The 21,182-nt window shown below is 45.7% G+C and overlaps 1 protein-coding gene across 1 annotated transcript in view; it reads right to left on the bottom strand.

Annotated features, from left to right (window-relative positions):
• scn5lab (sodium channel, voltage gated, type V-like, alpha b) overlaps window positions 1–21,182 on the bottom strand; it is a 672,977-nt gene that overhangs the window by 127,362 nt on the left and 524,433 nt on the right. Inside the window, exon 18 of the mRNA XM_059971792.1 lies at window positions 10,803–11,255. Within this exon, the coding sequence (XP_059827775.1) occupies window positions 10,803–11,255 (453 nt within the window). The remainder of the gene's footprint in view (window positions 1–10,802; window positions 11,256–21,182) is intronic.

Below are 21,182 nucleotides of genomic sequence, written 5' to 3'. Positions count from 1 at the left end.
TGTATCAGTATCGACTTGTAGTGTCACATGTGCTGAGATACAGTGAAGAGCTTGTCTTGCAGACTGTTCATACAGATATAACCATATAACAATTACAGCATGGAAACAGGCCATCTCGGCCCTTCTAGTCCGTGCCGAACGCTTACTCTCACTTAGTCCCATCGACCCGCACTCAGCCCATAACCCTGCATTCCTTTTCTGTCCAAATACCTATCCAATTTTACTTTACTTTAAATGAGAATATCAAATCAGATCAGATCATTGTACAATGCATGAGGTAGAACAAGGTACAACAATGCAGAATAAAGTGTAACAGCGACATAGAAAGACCAGAGCAGGTAAATGATAAAGTGCAAGATCATAATGAGGTAGATTGTGAGGTCAAGAGTCCAAATTATTGAACTAGGGAATTAGTGAATTGTCTAATAAATGTCTGTGAGTTGGGTGAATCAGAGTCACAACCAGGGTTTAAAATCACCAGCATATGTTGTAAATTTGTTGCTATGTGGCAGCTGTACATTGCAATACATAATAATAAAAACTGTAAATTACACGCAGATTAAAAACGTTAAATCGTGCAAAAAGAGAGAGGAGAAAGGAGAGAGGTCGTGTTCATGGGTTCTACGTCCGTTCAGAAATTGGATGGCAGAGGGCAGGAAGCTGTTCCTGAATCATTGAGTGTGTGCTTTTAGGCTCCTGTACCTCCTCCCTGATGGTAGCAGTGAGACAAGGGCATGTCCTGGGTGATTGGGGTCTTAATGACGGATGCCCCTTTTTTGAGGCATCGCTCCTTGAAGATGTCCTGGATGCTGGGGATGCGAGTGCCCATGATGGAGCTGGCTGAGTTTACGACTTTCTGCAGCTTATTTCGACCCTGTGCAGTGTCCCCTCCCAGACCAGACGGTGATACAGCCAGTTAGAATACTTTCCATGGTACTTCTATAGAAATTTGTTAGTGTCTTTGGTTTGTCTCCTCAAACTCCTAATGAAATATAGCCAATGCCATGCCTTCTTTGTAATTGCATTGATACGCTGGGCCCAGGATAGATCCTCAGAGATGGTGACACCCAGGAATTTGAGATCAGAACTTTCCACTCCTGATCCCTCGATGAGGATGGGTGTGTGTTCCCTCCTCTTACCCTTTCTGAAGTTCACAATCAATTCTTTGGTCTTCCTGACGTTGCTGTGACACCATCAACCAGCTGATCTGATATGGGTACGTGCTTTCAGGCGTTTATAACTGAAGTGACAAGGCGGAATATCCCGGAGGGGCGGGCTGCTTTACTGAGGCAGCGAGAATCACAGACAGTCCATAGAGGGGAGGCTGGTTTCAGTGACATGCTGAGCTGTGTCCACAACTCTTTTGCCGAAGCTGCTTACCGCTGCAAAACACATAGATGGAAAGAAAACGATTTTCCGAGGAGGAGAACCTGGCTGAAGGAGCCGTTTCCTGTCGACCCTGCAGGGTTTCACCTGCCGCTGCTCCCATTCATGTGAGCAAGTGTGGCTGAAAGCATCTGTCAGTTCTTGAATTACACAGCTGCCGTTTGGTGTGGCACTGAGCAAACCTATCCAGACCAGGACAATGAATCCACATCCTGGATACCTCTCCCCCTCTGTCTGTCACGGAACCACCAAATGATGCAATCGGAAAGGAGGCCACTCAGCCTACGTCAAAGCTACCGACCCCTGAAGGAGACGCTCCATTACTTCCTCTGCCACCAGCCTTACAGAGTTGCACCGTACCCGGGTTGAGTACCGAGTCAAGTATTGGCTGCACTTCACTTCACTCAGTGAGCTCCACATCACAGACAGCCACTTGCTGAGAAAGAACTTGAGGAACAGAAGTGGGAGTGGACACTCCTCCTCGAGCCTGCTCCTCCTTGCAATAAGGTCATGGTTCAGCACTTCCCCACCCAGTACCCCACAGGCCCCAAATGCCTCATAGTCCCAAGAAAATATTGATACCGCCGTGCTGGAGGTACTCAGGGATTGCTCTGCCCTGGGGCTCCAAACATCCTCACTCTTCCCTTCTCGTCAGGAAATTCTTCAGCCAGAGGGAATTCATTGCCACAGGGAGATGTGGAGGAAAAGCCATTAGCTATATTGAAAGCAGAGGTTGATAGATTCTTGATTCTTAGGGGCATCAAAGGTTACGGGGAGAAGGCAGGAGAATGTGCTTAAGAGGGAGAACAAATCAGCTGAGATGGAATGGCAGAGTAGAGTTGATGGGCTGAATGGTCTACTTCTGTTCCTACACATTATGGTCTTCCCTGGGCTCCCTCAGTTCCCCAAGTGTGACATGCTTTAACGTTGTCTCCTTTCTCCTTCCAGATCGTGCTCGCCCTGCACGGCGGGCATGGTGCACATCCATGGATTGATGTCGGGCCAGCAAGTGCAACGGACAAAGACCTGCAAGAGCAGGGAGTGGAGGGCCCCAGGGTCAGGAGAGCAGAAAAGGTTGCAGTCTATCATCACCGCTGGATTTGTACATGTCCAGGAAAAAAAATCACTAGAGACACTACCCACCCTGTTAACTGCCTTTTCCAAAAGCTCCCTTCTGGAAAGCGCTATAGGGTTATTAGAATAAAAAAACTTCATGCCATCTAGAAGTGTCTTCCCCCAGGCAGTTAATCTGATCGACCATTCTAGTTAACCCCCACCCTTCTCTATTAACTCTGTCACTGTACTTTAAACCACACTGTTTACAGTGTAAACACATGTTGGTATTTATGTGTTTATACATATTTTATTCCATATCTGTACTTTAATCTTGAACTTTATTTTCATGCAATTTGTTATTCTTTGTTGAATGTTGCTGCTTTTGTTGTGTGTCGTGCAAGCACTCCACAGCAAATTCCTAATATAAGTAAATGCATGTGGGAAATAAACGTGATCCTCGATCCTTGAGCCCCCCGAAGGGATCGCCCACCAGGATCTGTGCAAGTAGGAGGCACGAAGGCCGGTCACCCACGAGTCAGGGAGTATGGAGTTTGGGGTCCATCATTGACGAGGCTGGAGTTCAGGATCACCTCATTGACAAGCCCTGGGGTCGATTCAGAAAATCAAAACCTTTTGGGAGTCCAGAAGGTGAGGCCTGATATACAAAACCTTGGGTTTGTGAGTCTACAAGTTCACTGGGAAAACTGGAGGCCAATGTCCATGAAACTGAGAGCCCGATTGAGTATGGAGGCCCAGCCTGTCCTGTGGTGGGGTGGGTGTGTGTGTGTGTGTGTATAAAGGGGTGTGTTTGACTGCTGTTGTTCTGATGAATATTGTGGGTATGCTATGTTGCTGCAAGAATGTGTGCTGATAATGGGCTGCCCCCGACACATCCTGAGGTTGCTACCGCATTCCACTGTATGTTTCAGAGTACATGTGATAAATAAATGAACCTGAATCTGAAGCAATGCTTCACATCTCTCTCTTGGGAACACACCTTCCACCTCATTGATCCATGCTACTCACCTTTGATCAGGGGAAGCCATCAGACTCACTGGATAAACCCATTAGAATTGATGATGTGTGCACTTCTGCCAATTGTCAAATTGAAACCAGGAATCAGAAAAGCGGCTTCCATTATCAAGGACTCCCGTCAGCCAGGTCATGCCCTTTTCTCACTGTTACCATCAGGTAGGAGGTACAGAACCCTGAAGGCACTCACTCAGCGATTCAGGAACAGCTTCTTCCCCTCTGTCATCCGATTCCTAAATGGAGATTGAACCCGAGAACACTCCCTCACTACACACAAACTGCTGGAGGAATTCAGCGGGTCAGGCATCTATGGAAAAGAGTAAACAGTCGACATTTTGGGCCAAGACCCTTCATCAGGACTACTTACTCTTTTCCATCGATGCTGCCTGGCCTGCTGAGCTCCTCCAGCATTTTGTGTGTTGTTTGGATTTCCAGCATCTGCAGATTTTCTCTAGTTTGTGATTGAACACTAACTCAATACTTTTTTAAAAAAATGTCTGGGGTTTTTTTTTGCACTACTTATCTTAATTTAACTATTTAATATACCTATATATGAATATCCTGTAATATATTTAATACACTGTAATTCAGTTTTGTTTTGTTTATTTATCATGTACAGCTTTGTTCTGCTGCTGCAAAGTTAACAACTGTCACCACATTTGCCGGTGATATTAAACCCAGTTCTGATTCAGTAAGCCTTCTCCTTGCTGTGGGGCAGAGGCTCGTGAGTCCCTAAGATCCCAGGAGCAATGCCGTCTGGAGCTTAGCTCCTGATAGGGTCACCCCTGGTGGTAAGGGCAAGGGGCAGATTCCACACTACAGGACCTCAGCAGTGGAGCTGGAGCTGGTGGAAGGTGATGACAAAGGCGGGGGAAGAGTGTAGCAGTGAAGGGGCCTCAGTCGTCTTCCATTTCATGCCACTGGACCCTGACCCCGATCAGTCAAGCCTCGTCATGTTAAACAAAATCACGCACAGGGACTCTCCATTGAGGAAATCCACTCTGCAGCCCGCGAGGACTCGACTCGAGCGGTCACAGTACAACCTGTTAGGAAGGTTGAGGTAATTCAGTTGTTCCATGGTGACTCCTCCTTCTAATGGCATATGAGCTTCCAAACTCTTAAATTCACGTTAAACTCAGTTTACAGGCGAATCTCCACTCTCACCAACACTTCGATCAGTCAGTGTGCAACCTGCCAGGTCACCTCTGTTCATAGAACCCCTCACGTTCTGCCACTGTCAGGGTGAAAGCACAGCTGCGTGGCTCTGCGTTGCCCCCGAAGTGTGCAAACATTTGCCTGGCTGACTACGACCCGTCCTGTTTACAAAGACACAGCCTTCCTAATTGCTCTTCAATCAACAGCCTGCTCGGCAGTTGCAAGTCAGTCAGCCGACCAGGAGACGGGTCCCCTCGCGCTCTCCGGATGTGAAACAGATCGGAAGGAATACCAGACCTGCAGTGACAACTTTCGGATGCTTGGATAGATCTAAAGCATTTTTTTTTCAACATATGGTCTTTCATCTTTTAGGGACCCCAATACCTCCAGAGGTGCAGCTGAGAAATAATTTGAAGTCACATTCCATCAGGCTCAAGGGCAGATTCTACCCATTGTTTTTTAATTTAGCCACACCTCACAGAGTAGGCCCTTCTGGCCCTTGGAACAGCACTGCCCAAGCAAACCCACGACAACCTCAATTGAACCTTTAATCATGGCACAATTCACAATTAACCTACCCGGTATGCCGTTTGACCGTGGGAGGAACCCGGAGCACCTGGGAAAACTCACGCATCCCATGGGGAGGACATACAGAGGATGCCAGGATTGAACTCTGAACTCCACGGGCTGAGCTGTAATCGCATCGCACTAACGTGGCGCTCAATTATAGGACTACTACCGTTAGTATTAGCTTTGTCACATGTATGTGTTTGTTGTTGATCAAAATTTCTTCTGTGTGGTTTTTCATGAATTCCTTTGCATTTCTTTATTTTTCTGTAAATGGCTACAAGAAAATGAGTTTTAGCTTGACTTTGCACATCAGTGAAATAATTCGTTTGTGTCTACGACCAGCGCTGGGGCAGCCCGTGACTGTCACCACGCTTCCGGCGTTAACGTAATATGCCCACGGTTCACTAACTCTAACCCACCTTTATAATGTGGGAGGAAACCCACACTATGGGATGAACATACAAACTCTTTACAGACAGTGACGGGAATAGAACCACGATCACCGGCGCTGTAAAACATTATGCTAACAGCTATACTGTACAGCGCAGTACAGGCCCTTCAGCCCACAGTCATGCTAACCCTTTACCCTAGATCAAACTAGCTTCTCCCTGCCACATAGCCCTTCATTTTTCTTTCATCCATGTCTTATCAAAGAGTCTCTTATGTGTTCCTAACGTATCTGCCTCTATCATCTCTCCTGGCACACACCATTCTGTGGAAAAAAAAATTCTCTCACATTCCCCCCAAACTTTCCTTCGATCACCTTAAAATTATGACAACTGGTATTAGCTGTAAAAAGTTTCTGGGCTCCTGACCTCACAATCTATCTGCCTATGATCTTGCACTTTCTTGTCTACCTACACTGCACTCTCTCTGTACTGTCACACCTCGCTCTGCATTGTTAGTGTATTACCTTCTACTTCCATGCACTGTGTAATGATTCGGTGTGCAGAACGAGCTCGTCACTGTATCTCGGACAGAGGAGCAGAGTTAGGCCATTGAGTCTGCCTCACCATTCCTTCACAACCCCATCCTCTTGCCTTCTCCCCATAACCTTACTAAACAATCTAATAAGATCAGTACCTGTCACAATACTAAACCAATTTCAACGCCCTTTGTTTCGTTCAGCTTTATCTCGGGAATACACCCTCGCTTTGTTCATCCTTCAGGATCTGGGCCAGCCATTGTTGCCCGCTGTGTTCGCTCGAGGGTTGGGTAACAAAATGGATCAGACCACCTGCAAACTCACTGAAGGAGAGCTTTGAGGGGCTAATCTACAAACTCCAGCTCTTCCTTCTCGGGTGCTTAGTCACCATTAGTTCTCTCAAATCATTTGACTACCAGCCTACTCCAGAACAGCTGTCCACCTTAGTCAGAAATAAAACAGGAGTATGCAATTTAAGAGTCAGCCACGTGAGCAGGCTCGGAGCCAGACCAGGTGAGATCGGACGAGCTGCTGCCTCATCGTCCATTTATATTCAGGCCGTGAATAGCCCAGACAAGACCAGCATTGGCTGTCCAGTCCCTTTGATGAGCTACCTTTCTGGCCACTGCCTTGTCAGGCCCTTCTGTAGAGCCCAGAGTGGACAACGGTGGCAGAACTCCTTCCCTCGGAGTAGTTGTCAACCAATTGGGTTTTCTTTCATTTACTTTCATCTAGAGACACAGCCCCTCCAGTCCAAAGACCTCATGCTCACCCAATTGACCAGTTAATCTTCTAACCGGTATGTCTTTGGAATGTGGGAGGAAACAGGAGCACCCGGGGGAAAACCCATTTAGCCACAGGGAGAACGTATAAGCTCCTTAGAGACAGCAGCAGGAAATGAACCCGGGCCACTGGCACCATATTAGCACTAAGCTAACTGTTACACTAACTTGCCATCCCAACCTGGCAGTTTCAATAACAGAGAAATCAAGTGGGATGGACAAGAGAATCAGATAGATCAATCACGACTGATTTGCATGATAAGTAGCAGGGGCCATCGCTCCCTGCACCTGGACAGAGTGGTGACAAAGATGTTTGGCACACTGGCCATCGTCAGTAAGACACTGAGGAACAAGGGGTGAGACGTCATGTTCCAACTCCTACAAAATATATGGCGAGGCCAGACTTAGAGCATGGTCTGCAGTCCTGGTCATCCGGCTCTAGGGAGGGTCTCGGTAATCTGGAAAGGGTGCGAGTGAGGGGGTCAGGGATTGGTATGTGTAGAGGATTTTTGTCGTAGCTGTGGGGGGGACTTTGGGGTCTGCAAGTTCTGTTTCTTTTCCATGCCGATTGGAGGGGAGTTGATGTCTTTTCTTTCACCAGCGCCCATGGTCTTCCTGTATTCCATGGCTATCTGGGAGGCAGCTATTGATCCCTGGGGATCATGGGTTTGCACCTCTGGTGGACTTAAATTCCACACTTCCCTGTTTTATTTCTGACTAAGATGGACAGCTGTTCTGGAACAGGCTGGTAGTCAAGCCTGGCTGGGAAGATTTGAAGAACCGGCTGTTGCCCACGCAGCGGGTTCCCCCTCTCCATGTAGTCCGAGGGAAGGGCAACCGCCGATACAGCTTGGCACCAGTGTCGTCGCAGAGGTTGCCAGAGAGAAGCTGTAAACTTAGGGACCCTGGCTCCACATTTCTTCCTCGGGGTTTACTCCTGAAGCCTTTCTCATGGCCGCAATGCAGCAGAGGTTTAAATTCAGAGATTGGCTATCCAGAGTGGACAAATGTCAGAGCTGTATTACACATGCGTACTTTGACAGTAAAAAATCAACCTTAGAAAGATTCATAAGGATGTTACTGGGACTGGAGGGCTTGAGTTAGAAGAGACTGGATAAGCTGGGACTGTTTTTCCTGTGATACAAAAGGTTGAGGGGTGAACTCACGCTGTTTCTAAAATCATAGATAAGTTGGATCTTTCCCACAGGGCAGGAGAGTCTACGATCAGAAGGTGAAAGGGGCAAGATGCAATTGCGACCCGAGGGGCGACTGTTTCACACAGAGGGTGGTGTGTAGGTGCTAGAGGTGGGTACAGTTACAATGTTGTAAAGGCATTTGGGCAGTTACATGGCAAGGAAAGGTTTGGTCAGACTTTTCCACGTTCTCCCCGTGACTATGTGGGTTTCCTCCCACATTGCAAAGCCACACGGGTCAGGGTTTGTAAACTGTGGGTGCCCTGTAAACATGGTGACATTTGTGGGCTGTCCCCCAGCACAACCTCAGACTGTGTTTACTCAAATGATGAACGTTTTGTTTTCCGATGCACATGTGACAAATAGAGGTACAGTAATCGTTAATCTTTAGTTTAAGGTCTGGGCCAAACCTAGGCAAATGGCTCACGTCGGGACAGACAATTCGGGCCAAAGGGCTTACTTCTGTGTCGTGTAACAACACAACTCTGTGACCATCGTAGTCAATTGCAAAGTTGATGTGGGATGTTTGGTTGAGACCTGTTCCTGTTCCTTATCTGTTCATCACCATTAAGTGTTCTGAAAACTTCTTTAATTAATTCAAATACCATGTAGGATTTGAACTCATGTTCTAGACCAGGGGTTCTTAGCCTGGGGTCGAAACCGCGGGGATCTTTATATAGATTCCAGGGAGGCCGTGAACTTGGATGGGAAAACATTTACAGCTTTATTTTCACTAACCCTGAACTGAAATTTAGCATTTCCTTCAATTACAAATGGGTAACAAACCACAGTAGTATTAGCAATACCCGTGACTTTGTCACCAATAGAAATCGCAGATATTTTCATAGCAAATTACAGTTGTCACAAATATCTCAAAATATCCATAAGACCATAAGATATAGGAGCAGAATTGTGCCATTCGGCCCATTGGGTCTGCTCTGTTCTGTCATTTCATCCAATTTTCCCCTCAGCCCCAATCTCCTTCCTTCTCTCCATATCCCTTCATGCCCAGTCTAATCAAGAATGTATCAACCTCTGCCTTAAATATACGTAAAGACTTGGCCTCTGTCATTGCTTACAGCACACTCATCACTATTTAATGTGTTAATAATGTGTTATCTAATGCGCTAATAAAGAAACATATATATTACTACTGTATATCAGAAATTTGTTTTTTAATACCTTGATACTGTAATTCCAGTATAATGTCATCCTATTTATTTTATATATTTAAATACATTATTCTGTGAAGGGGTCCATAGGCTTCACCAGACTGCCACAGGGGTCCAATTTAAAAAAGGATAAGAACCCCTGCTCTAGACGTCAATGCAGAAGCAACATCACAGCCTTCACCAATTGTAGGGATCAGGCTGTGAGTACACATTTAGGAGCTTCATAGAACTGAACGTTACTGAGCAGTTGATGCAGAGACCAGAGCTGCAATCTCACTCTGTCACGCAGGGGTGTTAAATTCAAGCAGCTGAGTAAATTTGGACTTGAAAATGAGAGTCCCAGGAGTGGGGTTCATGGAAGTGTGGGATTGACATAAAAATCTGTCAGCTTCACTAGACGGCACGGACGAGAAGGGCTGAGATGGCCTGTTTTCGTGCTGTAATTGTTATATGGTTATATCAGGGAGGGAAAAGTACCAGCACTACCAGCCTGGCCATTTTGTGGCTCAAGATCTGCCAAGATGGGTGGCTATCAGCTGGGAATTGGCAATGGACGATATAGGCAATATCCACGTCCCTTGAGTAAGAAGGAACGTATAGTGAGGTAACCATTCCAGGCCTCTCCCTAACCCGGAGATATAGTCAGTGTATGACACCTCCTCCTACCCAGAGCATGAACATAGAACATTACAGCACAATACAGGCCCTTCAGCCCACACTGCAGTGCTGACTCTTTAACCTACTTCAAGATCATCCTCACTTTTCCCTCCATTTTCCTTTCACCCAGATTCCTAAGAGTCTCTTAAATTTCCCTCATGAATCTGCCTTTATCACCACCCTTGGTGAGGTGTTCCACATACTTACCACTCTTTGTATGAACAAACCTCTGATATGCAGCCTATACTTTTCTCCAATCACCTAAGAAGTAAGTTTTCTTGTATTAGTCACTGCCACTCTGGGAAAAAGTCTCTGGCTAACCACTCTATCCAGGTCTCATCATCGTACACACCTCTATCGTCACCTCTCATCCTCCTTTTCTCTAAAACTCTAGTTCACTCAACCTATCCCTATTCAACATGCTCTCTAATCCAGGCAGCATCCTGGTTAATCTCCCTAAAGCTTCCATGTCCTTCCTATAATGAGGTGACCAGAGCTGGACACAATACTCCAAGTGGGGTCTAACCAGGGTTTTATAGAGCTGCAACATTACCTCATGGCACTTGAACTCAGTCCCCAGACTAACGAAGGCCAACACTCAATATGCCTTCTTAACCATTCTCTCATCTTGTGCAGCAACTCTGTGGGACTTGGACCCCAAGGACCCTCTGTTCCCCCACACTGCTAAGAAGGCCACCACTGACCCTGTGCTCTGTCTTCAAGTTTGACCTTCCAAAGTGAATCACTTCACACTTTCCTAGTTTGAACTCATCTGCCACTTCTCAGCCCACTCTGCACCCTTTGGTAACACAGGAACCCATGTTACAACCCATGGGTTGGAAGGAACCAGTGGCAGTAGCAGCCACGTCCTTACCTGCCCGCTGACAGCTACCTCAGCGAAGGTGCTCTGTTCCTCGTCTTCGCAGGTGTCCAGCTCGGGCTCGATCACGGCGATGGGGACGCACTCACTCAGCAGGGTCTCGGCCGCCAAGTCCTCGCTCCTGTTGCCCACCGTGGTGCCGTTATTCCCGACCCCGCCGGCCGTGCCGTTGCCATCCCTGCGCTCGGCCTCCTTCATCTTCTCACTGCCGGCGTGGTTGAAGACGTAGGCCGGCAGCTCCATCATGGTCTTCCCTTCCATGGCGGGGTCCGAGCTCTTGCGCAGGTTCTGGAAGAACTCCACAATGGCGTCCCAGACGAAGCGGATGCCCCGGTGGATCCTGGCAAAGGCCATCTGAATGTTGTTCATCTCGCCATCCTCATCCGGAGAGCTGAGGTTGTCCGCACTGAACGAGCTCAGGAGCAGAGCCAGGAAGAGGTTCAGTACCTGGACAAACGGCAGATTCAGGAGTCAAGATTATCACATGTACACAAAAAATACAGTGACAAGTAAAGCTAAACTTAATCTCCCCAAATCCTCCTCCTCCCCCGTTCTGCCATTTTATCAACATCATCAAAGGTTAAAGACAATCATAAACACAAGAGGCTCTGCAGATGCTGGAAATCCAGAGGAGCAAACACACAAGGCTGGTGGAACTCAGCAGGTCAGGCAGCGTCTGTGGAGAAGACCTGACTCCTACCTGTTACTCACTGGTGCATGCTTGCTGAAGCCTCAGCTCCCCTCGCCAGGACTCTCATAATGGCCACCTCCAACTTCTTATTGGTTAATTATGTGGCAACTCAGCCAATGAGGGAACAAATTACTGGCCCCACCCCTCAACCAGTGACAAAGAGGGAATGGGTGGATTCACATTCGTTTATTTGTCACGTGTACATCGAAACGTGAAATGAAATGCATTAGCAACCAACACAATCAAGGGTGTGCAGGGGGCAGCCCGCAAATGTCTCCTCGCATTCTTGCATGAACAACATAGAAAGCTACACGACAGACCACTAAAAGTAGTAAAACAACAAGAAGCCCACCCCCCACCACTCCTGGTAATCGGTTTATTACTGTCAAATGTACTGAAGAAGAAGAAGAAGAAGAAGAAAGCCCTTAACTTCGAGTGGAGTCATCGGGGCACCATCGTGATGGAGCTGGCTGGATTCGAACTCGGGAGCCTTCGCTCTGAAGTCCGGCACTGATGCCACTGTGCCACCAGCCGGCCACAAATGTACTGAGGTACAGTGAAAATCTTAGTTTACTCCCATAGTCTAAAGACGTACCAATTGGTAGATTAATTGGCCATTGTAAATTGTCTCGTGATTAGGCTAGGGTTAAATCTGTGGTGCTGGGCAGCGCAGCTCGAAGAGCCGGAAGGGTCTGTTCCGCACTATATCTCAATAAATAAACGCAAAGGAAAGTCAAAAACAGAACACAGAATAAAGTGTTACAGTTACACAGAGAGAGCAGTGCAGGCAGACAATAAGGTATGAGGCCATGACAAGGTAGATGGTGAGGTCAGGAGTCCATCTTGTCATTTGACAGGTCCATTCAAATAGTCTTACAACGGTGGGATAGAAGCCTGGGGTTACGTGCTTTGTATCTGAAGGGGACAGTGGAGACAACGTCTGGGTTTTTGATTAGGCGGGCTGCACTACTGAGACAGCAAGACGTATAGAGATGGTCTGCAGAGAATGACGGATTTCTGTGATTTGCTGCTGAGCGGCATCCACAGCTCTCTGCGGCTCTGAGGGGTCACTGGCAGAGCAGTTGCCTTGCCCAGCAGTGATGTGCCAGGATTTCCATGGTGCAGCTACAGAAATTGGTGAGGGTCAATTCCTTTAAGCATTATAAGCCATAGTCAGAAGGTTGTACCATACAGAAGTAGGCCCTTCGGCCCAACTATTGTTGATAGCTATTATGGACTCAATGGACCAAATGTCAACGCTCTGTGCTATATTGACTATTCCATGAGAGTGGTGGGTGTGTGGGACATGTTTTTGGGGAGGGTGGAGTGGTAGAGGCAAATACATTAGAGGCAGCTATGAGACTCTTAGATAGGTAGGCACATGGGAGATAGCAAAATGGAGGGCTACGTGGGAGAGAAGAGTTAGACTGACTTTAGAGTAGGTTAAAAGGTTGGAACTTAATCGTAGGCCACCGGGCCTGTACCGTGCTATACTGTTCTATGTTGTAATCTAAAGCATTGCTGACATTGGATAGGGCCAAGAAGGCTAATCAAGGGAATCGCCTTATCAAGCCTTTGGAGAAGATTTTCACCGCAAATGACAAGAGGAGGGCAAGGACACGGTAGGGCGTTCAAAACAGCAAAAGCTTAGGGCGTCGCAGTTCAGAGTTCGATTCCGGCGTCCCCTGTAAGCAGGCGGGTACCTTCTCCCTGTGAACCATGTGGGTTTGCTCTGGCTGCCCCAGGTTCCACCACCAGCCCAAAGGTGTACCAGTTACTGGGTTCATTGTAAGCCCTGCCGTGAGTGGGTTAGGATTAAAATCGGTGCGTCGCCAGACAGTGCAACTCTGTGGGCCGTATCTCGAAATGAAAAATCAAATAAAGGGCCGGTGTGGGGAGCAGCAGTTGAAACACAGGTTACAGTGAGTTCTCAACAAGGTAATGGAGGTAAACCAATTACAAATCGATTGCTTTGCAGTCAGTGGGGTGATGGGGGTTGGGTACTTGGGCACAATGTTGGCCGCTGTTCCTCCACAGTTATTTGGTAAAATATTACATAGAAGTACAAGTACCAGCCACCTCAATTATATTTTCAACCTCTGACCGGCCGGGCCCTGTGACTGCATCAACGATGACACATTTATCATTCCGTTATGGATGCTCAGTCCCTGCCTGCTGATTGGTTGTTGGTGTCTGTGCCCCCAGCCCCGTGACACATCGAGAACTTTCAATTCTCTCAGGAGCCAACCATCATTAATGGCTCTGTTATTAGATCTGTAATGTGTGGTGACCCGCAACGGAGATGGGGACAGGGGGAATCAGTGAGGAGGAACTGATTGGGTCCCCCTGACATTCCCAAGAAAGGCTCGTCGACCAGCTGAACATCAGGATCTCTGTGAATTGCCTTTTAGTCCACTTGCACTGTAACCATAGCTACAGAAACATGCCAAGGAAAAGGATTCCTACAATGTTGGAGGAACTCGGCGGGTCAAGCAGCATCTACGGAGGAAAATAAACAGATATTTCAGGCTGCGACCCTCCAGCATGGGAAATGTCACCTGTTTATTCTGCTCCATAGATTCGGCCTCCCTGCTGAGCTCCCTCAGCATTTTGTGTTGGTTACTGTTGAATGTTGTTTTTCTATTGTGTGTCACACCTTAACTAGCGCAGCACTGGAAGGGGGAAGATTCCAGTCCGGATGAAGGGTTGTGGACCAAAATGTTGAGAGTTTATCCCCCTCCATATATGCTGCCTGACCTGCTGAGTTCCTTTTGTGTATGTGTGTGTACCGTCCTTCCCCAGGGTCGGGGTTTGTAGACTCGAGGGCATAGGTTTAAGGTGGGAGGTCAAAGGCTGACAACAGAACCGAAAGGGGTGGAGCATTTACGGAAGGAGCTGCCAGAGGAAGTCATCAAGGCATGTATGTGTAGTAACAACATTTCTAAGTCACTTGGGGAGGTACATGGATAGGAAAGTTTTACGGAGCAAATTTGGGCAAATGGGATTGCCTTAGATGGGCATTTTAGATGCGGCCTGACCTGCTGAGATCCTCCAGCACATTGTGTGTGTTGCTCAAGATTTCCAGTGTCGGCAGAATCTCTTCTAAAATCTTAATAATTATAATAATAACTTTATTTATCATACATTAAGATGCAAGCTCAAAGTGCTTTACATAGATTGTAAAGATAAATCAATACTGTCATAAAAATAGAGTCAAAATTAAAAATCATTAGAAAAGACAAACATTGTACAGAATAAAATGTAACCAAATATACCAATTTATATAAATATAATCAACATCAACTGGCATTAAGTAATCGTTTAAGTAGGCCAAATTAAAGAAGTGCTTTGAAACGTTTCTCAGAACTAGCCTGTTGTATCTCTACTCCAATATGTTCCGCTTTTATATGATTCAAACCATGGCTCCCCGAAGGTAACATGGGGTACCTTATCAAATGCCTTGCTAAAATCCATATACGCTACACCTATGGCTCTACCTTCATCAATATGTTTAGTCACATTCTCAAAAAATTCAATCAGGCTCATAAGGCATGACCTGCCTTTGACAAAGCCATACTGACTATTCCTAATCATATTATGCCTCTCCAAATGTTCATAAATCTTGCCTCTCAGGATCTTCTCCATCAACTTACCAACCACTGAAGTAAGACCCACTGGTCTATAATTTCCTGGGCTATCTCTACTCCCTTTCTTGAAAAAGGAAACAATATCTGCAACCCTCCAATCCTCCGGAACCTCTCCCCTCCTCATTGATGATGCAAAGATCACTGCCAGAGGCTCAGCAATCTCCTCCCTCGCTTCTCACAGTAGCCTGGGGAACATCCCGTCTGGTCCCGGTGATTTATCCAACTTGAGCTTTCCAAAAGCTCCAGAACATCCCCTTTCTTAGTATCTACATTCTCAAGCTTTTCAGTCCGCTGTAAGTTATCCCTACAATTGCCAAGATCCTTTTCCATAGTGAATACTGAAGCAAAGTATTCATTAAGTACCTCTGCTATCTCCTCCGGTTCCATACACACTTTTCCACTGCCAGATTTGACTGGTCCTATTCTGTCATGTCTTATCCTCTTGCTCTTCACATACTTGTAGAATGCCTTGGGGTTTTCCTTAATCCTGTCCACCAAGGCCTTTTCATGGCCCCTTCTGGCTCTCCTGATTTCCTTCTTAAGCGCCTTCCTGCTGGCCTTATAATCTTCCAGATTTATATCGTTACCTAGTTTTTTGAAACTTTCATCAGCTCTTCTTCTTGACATGGTAGCTTAGTGGTTAACACAACGGTTTACAGTACAGGTGACCTGGGATAAATTCCCACTGCTGCCTGTAAGGAGCTTGTAGGTTCTCTAAGTGACTGCATGGGTTTCCCCTGGGTGCTCCGGTTTCCTCCCACAGTCCATAGACGTACCAGTTGGTAGGTTAATTGGTCATTATAAACTGTCCCGTGAACAGGCCAGGATTAAATCGGGAGTTGCTGGGAGGCAAGGCTCAAAGGACCGGAAGGGCCTGTTCCACACTGTATCTCGATAAATAAATAAATGGTCTCTGTTAGAAACAGTGATCCCGGGTTCCGGATTCTCCCACAAGAGGAAACTTCCCCTCTATGTCCACCTGACAGGATCCTCCTAAGCCAGACACCAGTATACCAATGTGTTTGACTCCATAATGAATCAAACCCTTCCCTCCTAAACAGTCCATTTTCCTTACCTCCGAGATCCTGTCTAAATGTCCCTAATGTATCTGCCTCTCACACCACCCCCAGCAGTGAGTTCCAGACACCCACTAATCTCTGAGTAAAATCTCTCACGTGATCCCTTAATCTTACTCTCTGACCCTCTTCTATCGTTGGTTAGACCGCACAGAGCAGTTTCCGGCCCCTTATGTAAGAAAGATGTGCCCAGAGGAGGTTCACGAGAATGATCTTGGGAAGGAAAGAGTTAACATACGAGGATTATTTGATGGCTCTGAATCTGTACTTGCTGGAGTTTAGAAGAATGAGGGGAGATTCTCACTGAAGCTTGTTGAATATTGAAAAGCTTAGATAGAATGAACATGGAGAGGATGTTTCCAAGAGTGGGAGAGTCTACACCAGAGCGCACAGCCTCAGAATACAAATGTCCCTTTAGAACAGAGATGAGGAGGAACTTCTTTAGCTAGAGGGTGAATTTGTGGAAGTCATTGCCACAGACGGCTAAGGAGGCCAAGTCATTGGGTATATCTAAAGCAAAGGTTGATGGGTTCTTGATCAGTAAGGGCATCGAAGAGAAGGCAGGAGAATGGGATTGAGAGGGATAATAAATCAGCCATGATTGAATTGCAGAGCAGATTCGATGGGTCAAAATACCCAATTCTGCTCCGAAGGCTTATGGGCTTGAGTATCTTCATTCAGACAACTGGGATTAGCACAGTGGGCAACGTGGGCAAGTTGGGCCGAAGGGCCTATTTTCTATGACTCGATGAGAATCCTAGTAAGAGCAGGAAGAAGGAACAGTACAGCTCAAAGCTCAGGGAGAACCAGAAATAAAGGCGGCATCCCACATGAATATGCATTCTATTTGACTTTCATTAATCTCCCTCGCACAGTAACAAGTAATGGAAGCTGACATTTTACAGCAGAGCTTCCTCAAAATTGGCAATGAAAAGAAAACATCAAATATCCTTTTTATATTAATTTATCAATTGGTATCCATAGAAACCGAGTGTTCGTGTAGGTGTGAGTGAGCCTGTGTGAGTGGTCAGAGATTTATTCTGTATTTAGATATTTATTTTACTTATCCCTGATCTAATTTACCCAAGGTGTCTTGTTTGCAAACTGCACGCTGAAAAATAGCATGTGTGGTTTTTTTATTGAATACAGTATTAGGGCAATTTGTGAAAATATCCAGGGTTATTAATTAGGCTGGTAATTTCAATTCTAACCATTCTCAAGGCCCGAGTCTGAGCCGCTTGTGTTAAAGGTTATTAGAAGTAAAGTGTCCCTCCAGGAGGAGAATAATTCAGTTTAGGATTTAGCTTTGAATTCTCTAATCCAGATGGCGATGGACACTCTCGCATTGAACACAAAACACAACCAGTTCCCATAAACCAAGGTGTAGGAATTAAGAACGGGCACCAGCCTACCCGCTATCTACAACATACATGCAGAAAAGTGCCAGGAAAAGGCCAGGAGCATCCACAGACCCATAGAACATTACCGCACAGAAACAGGCCCTCCAGCCCTCCTTGGCTGTGCCGAACCGTTTTACTTCCTAGTCGCACTGACCTGCACCTGGACCATATTCCTCCATACACCTCTCATCCATGTACCTGTCCAAGTTTTTTTTAAATGTTAAAAGTGAGCCCGCATTTACCACTTCATCTGGCAGCTCATTCCACACTCCCACCACTCTCTGCGTGAAGAAGCCCCCCCCCCCCGTAATGTTCCCTTTAAACTTTTCCCCTTTCACCCTTAACCCATGTCCTCTGGTTTTTTTCTCCCCAGGCCTCAGTGGAAAAAACCTGCTTGCATTCACTCTATCTATATCCATCATAATTTTATATACCTCTATCAAATCGCCCCTCATTCTTCTATGCTCCAGGGAATAAAGTCCTAACCTATTCAACCTTTCTCCGTAACTCAGTTTCTCAAGTCCCAGCAACATCCTTGTAAAACTTCTCTGCATTCTTTCAACCTTATTAATATCCTTCCTGTAATTAGGTGACCAAAAATGCTCACAATACTCCAAATTCGGCCTCACCAATGCCTTATACAACCTCACCATAACATTCCAACTTTTATACTCAATACTTTGATTTATAACAGCCAATGTACCAAAACTCTCTTTATGACCGTGTCTACCTGTGATGTCACTTTTAGGGAATTATGGATCAGTATTCCCAAATCCCTCTGTTCTACTGCACTCCTCAGTGTCCTACCATTTCCCTTGTATTTTCTACCTTGGTTTGTCCTTCCAAAGTGCAATACCTCACACTTGTCTGTATAAAATTCCATCTGCCATTTTCCAGCCCATTTTTCCAGCTGGTCCAAATCCCTCTGCAAGCTTTGAAAACCTTCCTCACCGTCCACTACACCTCCAATCTTTGTATCAACAGGAAATTTGCTGATCCAATTTACCACATTATCATCCAGATCATTGATATAGATGACAAATAACAATGGACCCAGAACTGATCCCTGTGGCACACCACTAGTCACAGGCCTTCACTCAGAGAAGCAATCTTCCACTACCACTCTCTGACTTCTCCTATTGAGCCAATGTCTCATCCAATTTACTACCTCACCATGTATACCTAGTGACGGAATCTTCCTAACTAACCTCCCATGGGGGACCTTGTCAAAGGCCTTACCAAAGTCCATGTAGACAACATCCACTTTCATCCCTTCATCCACTTTCCTGTTAACCTCCTCGAAAAACTTTAATAGATTGTTTAAACATGACCTACCATGCACAAAGCCATGTTGACTCTCCCTTATAAATCCCTGTCTATCTAAATACTTGTAGATCCTCTCTCGTAGTACTCCTTCCAATAATTTACCTACTACTGACATTAAACTTACCAGCCTCTAATTTCCTGGATTACTTTCAGAGCCTTTTTTAAACAAAGGAACAACATGAGCTATCCTCCAATCCTCCGGCAACTCACCCATAGATACTAACATTTTAAATATATCTGCCAGGGCCCCTGCAATTTCAACACTAGTCTCCTTCAAGGTCCAAGGGGATTTGTCCCTGTCAGGTCCTGGGGATTTATCTACTCCAATTTGCCTCAAGGTAGCAAGCACCTCCTCTTCTTCAATCTGTATAGGTTCCATGACCTCACTACTTGTTTGCCTTATTTCCATTGACTCCATGCCAGTTTCCTTAGTAAATACAGATGCCAAAAAACCCATTTAAGATCTCCACCATTTCTTTTGGTTCCATACATAGCCGACCACTCTGATCTTCAAGAGGACAAACTTTATCCCTTACTATCCTTTTCCTCTGATATACTTGTAGAAGCTCTTTGGATTATCCTTCACCTTGACTGCCAAAGCAACCTCATGTTTTCTTTTAGTCCTCCTGATTTCTTTTTTACGTATTTTTTGCACTTTTTATACTCCTCAAGCACCTTATTTGCTCCCTGTTGCCTATACATGTTATACATCTCCCTCTCCTTCTTTATCAGAGTTTCAATATCCCTTAAGAACCAAGGTTCCTTATTCTTATTCACTTTGTCTTTAATCCTGACAGGAACATACAAACTCTGCAATCTCAAAATTTCTTCTTTGAAGGCCTCCAACTTACCAATGACATCCTTGCCAGAGAACAACCTGTCCCAATCCACGTTTTTTAGATCCTTTCTCCTTTCTTCAAATTTGGCCTTTTTCCTGTTTAGAACCTCAACCTGATGGCCAGATCTATCTTTATCCATGATCAAGTTGAAACTAATGGTGTTATGATCACTGGAACCACAGTGTTCCGCTACACACACTTCCGTCACTTGTCCTAACTCGTTTCCTAATAGGAGATCTAATATTGCATCCTCTCTAGCTGGTACCTCTCTATATTGATTTAGAAAACTTTCCTGAACACACTTTACAAACCCTAACCCATCTAGACCTTTAACAGTATGGGAGTCCCAATCAATATGTGGAAAATTAAAATCCCCTACTATCACAACTTTATGTTTCCTGCAGTTGTCTGCTATCTCTCTGCTATCTGTCATCATGAAGGATCCTACATGCCCTGTTTATGTACTGTTAGGCTACGTCCACACTAGACCGGATAATATTGAAAACGCCGGTTTCGCGTAAAAACGATAGGCATCCACACTATGCATTTTAAAAATATCTCTGTCCACAAACAGATAAATCTCCTCCTACTGCGCATGCACAGGACACATCTACCAAAAACAAGCGGCATGTTTGGTGTCGAATCTCGCTGTGAAAGACGGTGCGCATTTGTTCAGTTACAGACTAGAAAAAAGACGGACAGCTGTTGGGTCTCATGCAGGAGGACGTAAAAGTAAAAAAAACAAATACTGGAGCGTATGGAGGCAACCGACGGAGTTCATGGACGGTATGACCCGGCTGATGATGAACATTGAAAAAATGACGAACTCTGTTGCATTAATAAAGCACCTTGTTAACTCTGTAAAACATGTCTGCATCAGTGTTATCTTGTATTTCCATACAATGTACCATTAGGCTGTTACACATCTAATGTCAGAGAAGTACTTGTATAAATAGATAAACCACCTTCATATGAGCAAGGACAGAAAACAGGGCAAAGTGAGTATACTTATTTATTCAGTAAGTTATGAGTTAAAGTATTTGGTGAGTACATTTCTAACTCTTCTGGCTTCAGTCTTGCCGTCTGTTCTGAAATTGTTAGGTTGCGTACAAGAAAACAATGAAATTGCGCGCTGCTGCTAGCATCTGTTTCGGCACGTCATGACAGCGTTTTCAGATTTCTCCGGTTGCCCCGTCCACACTGCTCCTGCCAAGCAGCTTTTCAAAATTACACACCCTGGAGAGCATTTCTAAAAATCTCTGTTTTCAGGGAACGAAAATGCCGTTTTAGTGTGGACGAAGGGTAAAAACGAAGAGAAAAGGCTTTGGTTACAGAATTATCTGGGGTAGTGTGGATGTAGCCTTAGTTCCACTCCCTAAAGAAAGGCTATGCAGC

The sequence above is a fragment of the Hypanus sabinus genome, chromosome 6 (assembly GCF_030144855.1).
Source record: "Hypanus sabinus isolate sHypSab1 chromosome 6, sHypSab1.hap1, whole genome shotgun sequence".
In the NCBI taxonomy this organism is placed as follows: domain Eukaryota; kingdom Metazoa; phylum Chordata; class Chondrichthyes; order Myliobatiformes; family Dasyatidae; genus Hypanus; species Hypanus sabinus.
This window is presented reverse-complemented; position numbering and strand designations above follow the sequence as displayed.